We start from the raw sequence: 12,783 nt of genomic DNA on the forward strand, positions 1-12,783 counted from the left end.
TATATATCTCAAAGCAAGTAACATGCAAATTCAATTATATTGGACGTATATTTAAAATACATTTATTTTGTTTTTAATTAATACAACAGCTTTCCTTACAATCTATTCTGAGAGTTAGGACCATAACACTACACACAAGTAATTTAATGTAATTAAAGCCTAGGAAAAAGGATTTAGCAATCAAGCAACAAACATAAAACAAACGAAAAATTCAGAATCAACATGTTTGGTTTTTCTCTGGGAGACAAGCCTCTCTTGATCATATGATATGATTGTATATCCATCTGCCTTATAAAAGAAACTGCAAGAGGCTCCCTCCCACATAGTAGACAGCTAAAAGAGAAACCAGACACACTTTGGGTTCTCTCAGTTGAGCATAATGTCTGTTAGGAGAACGAGCAAAGGTAAGACAAATCTATATCATTAGATGGACTGTTGTGTGCTGCAGATGTTGACCACATGTTGATTCACGTGTAAGGAAATGTGTCTGACATGGAAGTAAGGTTAATTGTCTGATATGGAATGTTGTTAATTAATACAGTAACCAATACAATTGTAGTTTAACTGTTATTTTTGTATTATTAAGACCTATTGAATTTACAGTAATGTTCAGTTAAAAACAGCCTAATGTTTTTGCCACACCCTTTTCGAATTCATCAAATCTCATCTAATGTAACAAATAGATAGATAGATGGACCGATGGATGGATAGATTTCTCTGCTTGTGTACTTTATGGTGTCTGTATGTGGTGCTGCGGTTAACTCATTATATGATATATAAAATGTCTCGCCTGCGAGTGTTGCTGAGTTGTGACGTGTCGCTCAACAAACCCATCCACAGAGCTACCGAACTGGCCGGCAAGAGGCTCCGGAGCATAAAAGATAGCAGCGTTTTCCTCATCACGCATGTCCGTGACGATCAGCAAGATGTGATGATCCAAGACCACCAAGTTGCCTATTGACTTGCCATTTGCCTGTGTAGTGACGCAGCGCAAAATCCGTAGTGGTGCAGAGCTCTTTAAATGTCTTTGGATCGTAGCCTTGCTCGTCCATTTGCGTCATTGCGTGGAGTGCTGAACCAGCTTGATGTCGCATAATGTCGCATTTGAGGCGAAATTGGAGTCGGATTTGAGACGAATAGGCCTATGCCTATAAATTGGATTTGGGCTGCCAGGGGGATTAGTGAGAACTGGGATGTGATTACTCACCATCCCAGATGTGTATAACTATGGAATGATATTCCGGACATTATTCAAAAGGAATTGCAAATTGTATTTGCAATTGCGTTTTCAATTTGTGGACGCATAAAATGTGACAATCCAAACGCAATTGCAAATCGCGCATTACCGTTTGCATTTTCGTTTAAGCGAACGCACAGTGACTGCCAAATTTCAAATGGAAAAGCAAAGTCCGTTTGCAACTGTGTTTCCCATATCTTACGAGTTTTGGCCCTGTCATATTTAAATAGCAATTTCAATTACCACGTCTGCTTTTTCACTTTCTCAGCGTCGTGTATGTAGCCAGCCAAAACTCAAATGGAATACTAATTCCCTTATGGGATTATGCTATGGGGCGTGTTTGTCTTGGGAAGTGACCTCACTCACAGTCTGTCACGATCAATAATTAGCACTGCACTTTATTCATCTATAATCTCACACTGGACTGTCAACATATTCTCCTCAATATACTACTTCATATATATATATATATATATATATATATATATATATATATATTTCATATACTCCTACTTATTGTATTGTATATTGTGTGTATTGTTTACTGTACATTGTATATAATTATTGTGTTGTGTAAGTATGTGTACATTTGATTTGTAAATTGTGTTGTGTAAGTATGTTGTTTACTGTAATTGGTATATGTCTCGTCACTGTCATGACTGCTATGTTGCTCGGAACTGCACACAAGAATTTCACCTACTGTTGCACTTGTGTACATGGTAGTGTGACAATAAAGTGATTTGATTTGATTTGATTTGATAAACCGGCGTCTGTTCAGGGCATCACCTCTTGACCGTCGACTGTGAGTGACGTCACTTCCCAAGACAAACACGCCCCATAGCATAATCCCACCCTTGACCCTGATTGACAGGTTTCCGTGTAAGGCATCGGAAATGGAAATACTAAGGGAATTAGTATTCCATTTGAGTTTTGGCTGGCTACATATGCAACGCTGAGAAAGTAAAAAAGCAGACGTGGTAATTGAAATTGCTATTTAAATATGACAGGGCCAAAACTCGTAAGATATGGGAAACACAGTTGCAAACGGACTTTGCTTTTCCATTTGAAATTTGGCAGTCACTGTGCGTTCGCTTAAACGAAAATGCAAACGGTAATGCGCGATTTGCAATTGCGTTTGGATTATTTCACATTTTATGCGTCCACAAATTGAAAACGCAATTGCATATTGCATATTGCTTTTGAATAATGTCCGGAATATCATTCCATATAACTTTCTTTCTTCTGCTGAACACAAAAGATTTTTAGAAGAATATCTCAGCTCTGTAGGTCCATACAACGCAAGTGAATGGTGGAAATGACTTTGAAGGTCCAAAAAGGAGGTAAAGGCAGCATAAAAGTAATCCATCAGACTTCAGTGGTTTAATCCATGTCTTCTGAAGCAATATGATAAATGTGGATGAGAAACCATGTTCTTTTTTTGCTATAAATTCTCCTCCTTGCCCAGTAGGTGGCAATATGCATGAAGAATGCAAATGCAAGATTTATAGTTAAAAAAAGACTTATATATTGACTAGTTTCAGTTTTCTCCATACTTCCATTTAGCCATTACTATAACATAGCAAGCAGAGGGAAAATGGCAACACAAATGTCTACGGACTACACAGCCTGAACAAGTGAAGAGACCTTATATACCACAAAAAAAGCTACAAAATAAAAACCTTTTCTACATTAGTAGAAGAGAAAAACAGTTTCTCTCTTTAAACAAAAGGGGCATTCTGTAGTGACATCAGGATTTAAAACTGAAATAAAAGCATTAACTGGTATTGCACCATGTAAAAGTCTCCATTGTATGTCCCCAACTCTTTTACATAAAGGTGGCTTATACAATGATCTCCATTCTGGTTTAACATCATCACATAGTTTTAGAACATTACACTATGGTGTATCAACCCTCTTATCCAAGCACTTTTTTATTAAAAACAAGAACACAAGCTTTATATAAAGACTTACCAGTACTTAAAAAAAAAAATTAAGACAGGAATTTTCCAGAGCTTAAAAACATTCCTGAAACTTCATCAAGCACAGGAAAAATAAAAAACTCACATAATACATCCTTTTCATTAGGAACATTTTTGTTTTCACAGTAGTCTGATAAAAGTTTCAGTTCATCAGAAGTGAGTCTTTGTTTCCATTTTTCTAATAAATGAAAAACAAATCGTCTTAACTTAATTTTCAGACTCAAAGCAACTTCTTCCATATTCCCAAAGTCTGGTCCTGTCAAGTCAACTAGACTCCCCATTGTACATATTTTGGAAGCCACAAGTGTTTCTGTCCAGGAATTGTACAGTCATTGTGTGTTAAATCAAAGCTTGCTCCATATATTAGCGGCTCTTCAAGGAGCCAGTGAAGAGATTCAAAATGTCCTTCTCTTTGTACTTTGAACATGTTCCACACTTTAAAAACATTCCTATAAAAAATAGGTATTCCATTGAGGTTCAGTTTTGACCAGTCCATAAAGAAAAGATTTCTGTCCATTTTCAAATTTCCAAGATTTTGTAGTATTTTACACACAACTACTTTCCAGCTTGAAAGGATTGAACCATTAAGAAGTCTCTGTAAAAACTGTAAACGAAAAGCTGCTGCTCTACTTTGAAGATGTACCAATCCTTGTCCTCCTCCTTCTTTAGGTAAAAACAATACACTCTGAGGAACCCATTGTAACTTGTCCCAGAAAAAATAGACTAAAATCGCTTGAATCTCTGCTAAGAGACGCAAAGGAGGATCAATGCAGGTTAACTTATGCCATAAAGAGGCAGCTACTAAATTATTTATAACTAAAGTTCGACCTCTATATGACATATTTGGGATCAACCACTTCCATTTTTCGAGTCATTTTTCAAGAGTTCCTTCCCAATGTTTTTGTACAGTTGCTTCATCTCCTAAAAAAAAACCCAAAATATTTAAAGCCTCCTTTCTTCCATTCTAAGCCAGGAGGAAGGGAAAAATATTTTTTTTTCCAATCCCCTATTAGTGCTTCACTTGTTTCCAAATTAATTTTAGCAGAGGACAGTCTTTTTAAAATCATCAAGTACACTCATTAAAAACCTGTACATCACTCCGTTTACTAACAAACACTAACACATCATCAGCATATGCAGAGACTCTTATACTTTTTCCAAAATTAGGCAATTTAAAACCTTGTACAGTTTTTCTCAATTGTTGTAACAGAGGTTCTATTGCTAGCAAATATAGCATTCCAGAGAGCGGGCATCCCTGCCTCACTCTTCTAAAAACTTTAAAAGGAGTGCATAAGCCACCATTCATTTTGAGTATGCTCTCAACATCACTGTACAAAACTTTAATTTTATCTACAAAACGTTTACTAAAACCAAAAGATTTTAACGTTTCCCATAAGTATGTGTGTTCAACTCTGTCAAAACTTTTACTTGGTTGAGCGAATTCAATCCAATGTCACTATTTAATAACTTAGAGACATCATACATATCCCTAAAAAGGGAAATATTATAAAAAATGTACCTTTTGGGGACACAGTAAGTTTGGTCCGGATGGATCACCTTATTCATAATTTTTGATAAGGGTTGCTAAAATCTTTGAAAGAAGTTTATAGTCACTACACAGAAGTGAAACAGGTCTCCAGTTTTTGATCTCCGTGAGATCTCCTTTTTTGGGAAGGAGGGTCAGGACTGCTCTCCAGCAACTCAAAGGTAGAAGACCTTCGTTCAGACTACCATTGAGTACTTCTAAGAGATCCTCTCCTAAAACTTCCCAAAAACATTTATAAAAGTCTATTGGTATGCCATCAATTCCAGGCACCCTTCCAGATTCCATGCTCTGAACGGCCTTACGCAGTTCTCACAGGCTGAGCGCACCTGAAATCTCTGCATTAGCTTCATCAGACACTTTTGGTAAATCCTCAAAAAAGACACTCTCATTGATATCATCTGATCCTACTTCACTTCTGTACAGTTTCTCATAAAAACCAATTGCCCTCCTTCTAATCACTGCAGGATTGGACAACAGAATTCCTTCCTCAGATCGCAAAGTGTGAATGTTTCTTTTTTGCCCATTTTTCCTTTAAAAAAAAAAAATACTTTGAAGGTGCATCCATCTGATCAAGACTTATAAATCTTGACCGGACCAAAGCCCCCTGTGTTTTAACCCCTAATAATTCTGCCAATTGATTCTTTTTTTTTTTTTTTTTAGAAAGAATTTTCAAATAGCTTTGTTGTTTTGTTAATTCTGCCAATTCCTGTATCTTAATTATATCATTCTCTAAGTCTTTCATAGACTGATTTAAAACTTTGGTGCTGTTGTGAGCATACTGCTGACAATACTGTTTAATTTGTACTTCCCACCATTTTTGTACTGATTGAAAAGATTCTTTTTTTTGTTCTATAATCAGCCCAAAACAATTTAAAAGTGTGTATAAAATCCTTATTATCTAACGAAGTTAAATTAAAATGCCAGTAAGCACTTTTAGGTTTGACAGAATTCAAAATAAAAGAACATTGCACTATGCAATGATTTGATAACCCAACAGGAAAAAAAAAAAAAAAAAAAATACCAGCATGATGCTTAAACACATAAAATCTATCCAATCTTGCCAGAGATAAAACATTATCATGTGCGTGTGCCCAAGTAATATTGTCTTTTATCCTCATGATAAAACTTCCACACGTCACTTAACTCATGCTTAGTTATTATTTGAATGAGACGTTTTCTTGAAGGCATATGGGTTCAATATGATTTCTGTTACAATTACTCACTGTACAATTAAAATCTCCTCCCAGAAATAAATAATCATCATTAGAAACATCTTGTAAAACAGAACATAATGGAGGCATACACACAAATAAAAACAAAATTATTATTCTCCACTTGAGCTGTTGCTTTTAAAAGTCTACCCTTCAAAAACTCTTTAACTTGATATGAACTTGGATTAAATGTTTTTGCCAATAATATTGCTACTCCTCCATTTAACGTGGTGTTGTGACTGAAATAGATAAGCCTTCCCATTCCTTCATCCAATCATTAACATTGTTCACGTCACTATGTATTTCCTGAATCAAAGTGACATCAATTTTTTCTGCTTAATAATTTCATACGGTTCAGCTCTTTTCTGTCATCTCTAGCACCATTAACATTCAAGGAGGCAATCTGCACTTCAGCCATACTAAAATAATTTGTCGTGGAACTGCATTAGATCAGGGAAATATTCCTTTACAATCACACCTCTTTTGTTTTTTGTGGTTTTAAGAAAACGTTTTATGTCATCAACATCATAGCTTCTGCTTATACCTTCAGTCTGTGACAACACTGTACTTGAGTCAGACATTTCACTTCCACTTTCTGACTCTTTCTGATCTTCAAAGACTTTTTAAAACACTTTGCATTACTGATCTTTTCAAAATGTTTCAGTTTTTTTGGTACTTTGAACATCCTATTCTCTGCTTCTATGTCAGACACATCAAATTCCCCCATGTTTGTTACATCACTGTTCAACAATCCAGTTTCTGCAGCTACATAAGTTTCTGAAGTGTCCCTAGTACCTTCATTCATTGATTCCGTCAAGGTCGATCCGGCTTCCACAAGCCCCTCAACAGATGTTCCTTGCCCAGCAGGTTTATCCACGGTCGGCACTGCTTCAGCCAGACCAGCCTCAGACGGTTTAACAGTAGTATCTTCAGTTGAACCACTATCCTTACTACCTCCAGCTGCATTCTTGTCGGGACATGAACGGATTAAGTGGCCCGATTTACCACATCCAAAGCACTTCATTTTGTCAGTAGTAACAAACACGACATATTCAAAATCGTCTACATGGAAATTTTGTGCCAAATCCAATTCTGCGTCATCTTTGATGATCATGAATGCGAATCTACTAAATGAAACGATATGTTTCAATAAAGGAGATTCGCATCCGATCGTAATCTTCTTGATTGGTGAAACCAACTTTCCATAACGTGACAGCGCTTGTTTCAAAATATCATCACTTAGAAACGGAGGGATGATAATCCAACTTAAATGGTGCATTCCCGCCACCTACTGGATTGGAGTGTGGAGTGCTAAATGGTTGGAAAGTTGGAGAAAGGGGAGAGGAAAAAAAAAAAAAAACTATCTTATATTCTATTAATCAATCTTGTATCTTTTAAGAAATTAAATAATTCTTCATAAATTCTTGATTGCTTTGGGCCATTTCCTAGCAAAACCTGAAGAGATACGTCATTTACTCCCTTAAAGCTTGCGTTAGATGTAATCTTGCTCTTTCATATGCATCACATTTTATAATTACATCACTGTAAAACTTTTCTCTGTAAATTTACAGTAAAATACTGGCAGCTGGGTTGCCAGCCACATACTGTATTTTTACAGAACTTGTACGGTCAACAACATTTACAGTACTGCACTGTAATTACAAAATATAGTATATACCATAGTTTTACAGTATTATACTCTTGTCTACAGCAATAAATTGTACTTTTACAGGGAAAACTGCTTTAATTATTACATAATTAAAAATATTATACTTTAAAGTTTCATAAGAGTAGTCACACTAGAAAATAGAAACCAACATTCTCTGGGTTTTAAAACATTTATTTTGGTTAAAAGCAAAGACCAGACAATTGCCTTATGTGAACATATTGGCTGAAATGCCAGATGTGTATATATATATATATATATATATATATATATATATATATATATATATATATATATATATATATATATATATATAAATATATATTTTTTAAACATGTAAAATGTTAATTTAACAACAAGTTAACACTTAGCACTTAATAATGCAGTAATCTTGTTTACCTTTAACAAATTGAAAGTTTTTTCAGAAATTAAAAGTGACCAAGAAAGAGTCAAAAAAAGAAAAAGAAAAGAACAAATTGGCTGAAATGCCAGTTGTATTTTTATAAATGGAATTAACGATGCAGTAATCATGTTTACTTTTAATGCACTTGCTGACGGGTTCTAAACAAAATTCCATTCAAAGTCTGCAAGTTTTCGCAGAAGTGAGAAAACCTGTAGGCTTACAGTGGTGTTCTTTTTTTGCACAACTTGGCCAGTTTTCTTTGAAGTTACTTTTCCTTTCTTTGTTTTTGATCCACGTTCAGGATTGATGTCAAGAAAGCGTCTAAAATGCAGAAAAGAAAAAAACACAATGAAATATTATAGACTGTATATATATATATATATATATATATATATATATATATATATATATATATATATATATATATATATATGAGAGAGAGAGAGAGAGAGAGAGAGAACAGATAATGTGTTAAAAAAAAAAAAAATAAGCCCATGATTTACTCAACCTCAAAAAAGTGCATCCATCCATTATATAACCCCCCAGAGTCGTGGGGAGTACTTATATAATGGATGGATGCACTTTTTTAAGCTTCAATCTGATGGTAGCAATCCACTGCCATTATAAAGCTTGGAAACATCAGAGTGTTTATTAATATAACTTCAATTGTATTCGTCTGAAAGAAGAAAGTCATATATGACTAGGATCACTCCACCCAAGTAGCAGTGCTTCGTCTTCTGAGAATATAGTTCCCAGTATGTATACGGTTAAAAGATGCCCGTGTCTCATATGACCTTGTTATTTGTACACACTGTGACTATACAAATCACAACATATAAATAGGAAAATGTTGCCTTTTTTTGTCACTTATTGGGAGCAGTATGCTAGCTGGAGCCATTTACTTCCAGTCTTTGTGCTAAGCTAGGCTAGCGGTGGGTGCATCAGACAGAGTTACAGCACGCACGGAGATGAAAAGGGTATGTATGGACTTATCTAACTCTGGGGGATACGGTGAATAATCTAAAGTCCCAAAAAGTCAGCGTGTTCCTTTAAAGGGAGAGTTCACCCAAAAATGAAAATTATGTCAGTAATTACTCACCCTCATGCTGTTCCAACCCCATAAGACTTTCGTTCATCTTCGTAACACAAATTAAGATATTTTTTATTAAATCTGAGAGCTGGATCACTCCTCCCTTCTATGGGATTGAAACTTGCCGGCCCAGAAAAGTTATTGAAGACATTGTTAAAATAGTCCAAGTGACTACAGTGGCTCAATGTCTTTAATAACTTTTCTGGGCCGGCAAGTTTCAATCCCATAGAAGGGAGGAGTGATCCAGCTCTCAGATTTAATAAAAAATATCTTAATTTTTGTTCCGAAGATGTAAGTCTTACGGGGTTGGAACAACATGAGGGTGAGTAATTACTGACATAATTTACATTTTTGGGTGAACTATCCCTTTTTTGTAAATTTGGAGTGCTGTCAGTACAGAGAACAATGACAAAAATCGGTGTTGCCTACAACGTGTTATCCTCTTTTTAAAATTTGCACCCTGTTGACTTAAATGGGGCAAGTTTTAAACCTGCTCCAAAACTCAAAATTTACACAAAAATGAGCTCAATGTTAAAATTGACCGGAGTTCTCCTTTAAGCTAAGCCCTGTCTGTGAAACCAGGGCCCTATTGTTATTCCCAGTAGTCAGCTGTACAAAACGTTTGTGGGAAAAACAAACAATGAAGTCCTTAACAAATACTGTCAAGACAAGGTTAGTGACAATTCAGTCTAAAATATATAACTAATGACTAACCTCTGAACAAACTCAAGGTTGCATGCTGCCTCTTCCTGGTACTGCAAGTTGAAGCTTGCAAACAGCGCTGCCAGGCCAGGGATAAAGTTGGGCTGTGCTCCTTCACACACAACTTGGCCTTCCAAACTTAACATCCAGCGCTGGTTGCTTAGAGATTGACCTGTAATTGAAAAAATAAAAAGAATGAATAAATAAATAAATAATAATAATAATAATTAAAATAACTATTGTGGGTTCCACTGTGGTTATATGTAGTTGTCTATTCATAGTTCTACATAACTTTTAAAATAACTCTGAAACACCATTCACAGGATTCACCATTTCGTTCTGTTTTAGTAGTGTTTTTGAGAATGGTTCATCAATACAGTAATACTATCATTTAATTTATAGCAATGAGCAATTTCCTAATTAGAGGAATAGTCTCCCCTGGTGAAATTAAAGTAGTGTTAGAGTTAGTTACAGCTGGACTTCACAACCACACAATTGTGCTGAACACAGTTGATTCTTCCATACATATGTTGCCAATTAAATTCTGGTTTATATTTCTTGTACCATCACCACTCTCTTCCTGAAAAAGTCATACGATGTTGGAACAACACCCCACTGCAAAAAATGCTTTTCTTAGTATTTTGTCTTGTTTCCAGACAAAATATCTACAAGTTCTTACATCAAGAATAATTTATTAGACAAGTAATATTGTCTTGTTTTCTGAAAATGTTTTGCTTAAACATTTTTTTGCAAAAACATTTCAGAAAACAAGACAATATTACTTGTCTAGTAAATTATTCTTCATGTAAGAATTTTTAGATATCTGGACTGGAAACAAGTAAAAAAATAATAATTTGCAGTGGGGTAAGTAAATGATGACTTGCTTTTCATTTTAGGGTAAAACTATTCCTTTAATATTTACATACCAAGAAATATAAGGCATGGACTCTCTGGCAAATGAAGAGATTGCTGGACATCAGATGGAGTAGCAAATTCCTGAAACCATTTTTTAAAAAGACAGCACAACCATGATCAACAGAACCAAAACATAAAACAGATTACAGATAAATGAGATTTGTTGAATAATCTCTACTTACATCTGCTTGAAGGAAAACACCATCTGACTTCTCTTTGAAGTGTACAAGGAGTAGTTGCAGGACCATGGCATCCATATCATTTTCACCTCTGGAGAGTATGCTTTGAATGTCATCATTGGTTGGTTTGCTTTTGAAAAAAATAATTATGATTTGTCCACACTCCTGAATAGACAATTCCAAAAATCTGAGCACTTTTTTGTCAGTGAGCTGTTCAAAATGGCCATATATACCTCTGTGTGAAGAGATATGGCCATTTGGTTTTTATATCTGCAATTGTAGGGGATGGGGTTGCATTGATCATGTGATGCTGAAGCCAATAGGTTCCCTCCATGAGCTTGCAAACATCTCCTCTCTCTTCTCCAGAGATTCCTTCATGAAGGTGTATCTCCTCCATCTTCTGACGTTTCACTTCAAGACTGTCATAACTTTCACCAGGTGGAAGAGCAGGCTGCCATCTTGTACAACCATACGAGTCAGTGGAACTTCATTTTCTAGTAGCTCCAGTGTCACTTCTTTGGATCCTATGATGACTTAGTGTACTTGTTCGATTCAGATGCTCTATGCGTACTTTCAGCTGTGAAACAACAGATTCATATCCACCCCCAACCTGCTTGTCACCCAACATGTCAGCAAAAGACTTTGGATACTGGCTTACTATTTTGCGAGTAACAGTAAGACACTGTGATCTGGTGGGGTTTGTGTCATGTTTTCTCAATTCGTCAGCAAGGATTCTAATCATTTGTCTTTGGACAGAGACCTTCTCCTTCTGACCGTTCTCAACAGCACTCTTTATACCGGCTGGCATTAAGTCCCAGGGAACTTTGAAATTTTCAGACCAGGAATGTGACGCACTGGTTGATGCTAGACTGCTTGATGTTGGCCTTAAGGAGCTTGATTGAGGTGAACCAAGAGTAGCATTTGTTTCGAGGGGAACCAAGGGGAGGACCTCAGCAGGTTGCAGTACCACTGTGCAGTTTTGATGTTCTGTGTGTATGTATATATATATATATATATATATATATATATATATATATATATATATAAATAATCAGTTATTGCCTCAAGAATTACACCATAAACAGTACTGAAATGCATTGTAACACAGTCAAAAGGGATAGTTCACCCAAAAATTTACATTCTGTCATTAATTACTCACCCTCACCTTATTCCAAACCAGTAAGACTTTTGTTCACTTTGGTACACAAATGAAGATCTTTTTGATAAAATCCTAGAGACTTCTGTCCCTCTATAGACAGTATACGCAACTTGCACTTTCAGTATAGTAACCCATATGACTACAGCGGTTTAACCTTAATTTTATGAGGCGATGCAAGTGCTTTGTTTACCCCCAAAAGCAAAAAACATAATGTACCACTTTATTTACAAAATAATTATTTCCAATGTGCGTTCGCACAACAATGTATGCTCTCATGTCAACACAGCACGGCATGCATCATGGTGCTTTAGTGAACATGACTTGGAGATTCATATTGTGCAAATAAAGATTTTTTTTTTTGTGTGCAAACAACACACTCGTGTTGCTTCATAAAATAGAGGTTACACCACTGGTGTAACATCCATTACTTTAATGCCTATGGAGTGACAGAATTCTTCAATTTCATCAAAAATACCTTCATTTGTGTTCTGAAGATGAATCATTGTCTTGCTTGCATGGCATTTTTGTTATGTAACGTTAATACCACTATAAAACACTTACGTTAGCACTGGACCGTCATCAGATTACAAAACCTGAAACGAAAAAAAAACATATTAATTAAAAGCAGGTCAAGCAATTGACATGGTAAATGTTGCCTATGTCAAATATCGAAGTTAATCAAACCATTCGTGTAAA

General features: G+C 35.6%; 1 protein-coding gene across 3 annotated transcripts in view; it reads left to right on the forward strand.

Annotated features, from left to right (window-relative positions):
* The first annotated feature begins 325 nt into the window (after positions 1 to 325).
* Positions 326 to 12,783, forward strand: part of LOC127624448 (tumor necrosis factor alpha-induced protein 2-like) — a 37,667-nt gene continuing 25,209 nt past the window's right edge. For 2 of the 3 annotated variants that reach the window (XM_052099270.1, XM_052099271.1), the window contains exon 1: positions 326 to 404. In XM_052099270.1, the coding sequence (XP_051955230.1) occupies positions 380 to 404 (25 nt within the window). In that variant the 5' untranslated portion in view covers positions 326 to 379. The remainder of the gene's footprint in view (positions 405 to 12,783) is intronic. The other variant, XM_052099272.1, reaches the window with a different exon arrangement.

The sequence above is a fragment of the Xyrauchen texanus genome, chromosome 30, assembly GCF_025860055.1.
Source record: "Xyrauchen texanus isolate HMW12.3.18 chromosome 30, RBS_HiC_50CHRs, whole genome shotgun sequence".
In the NCBI taxonomy this organism is placed as follows: domain Eukaryota; kingdom Metazoa; phylum Chordata; class Actinopteri; order Cypriniformes; family Catostomidae; genus Xyrauchen; species Xyrauchen texanus.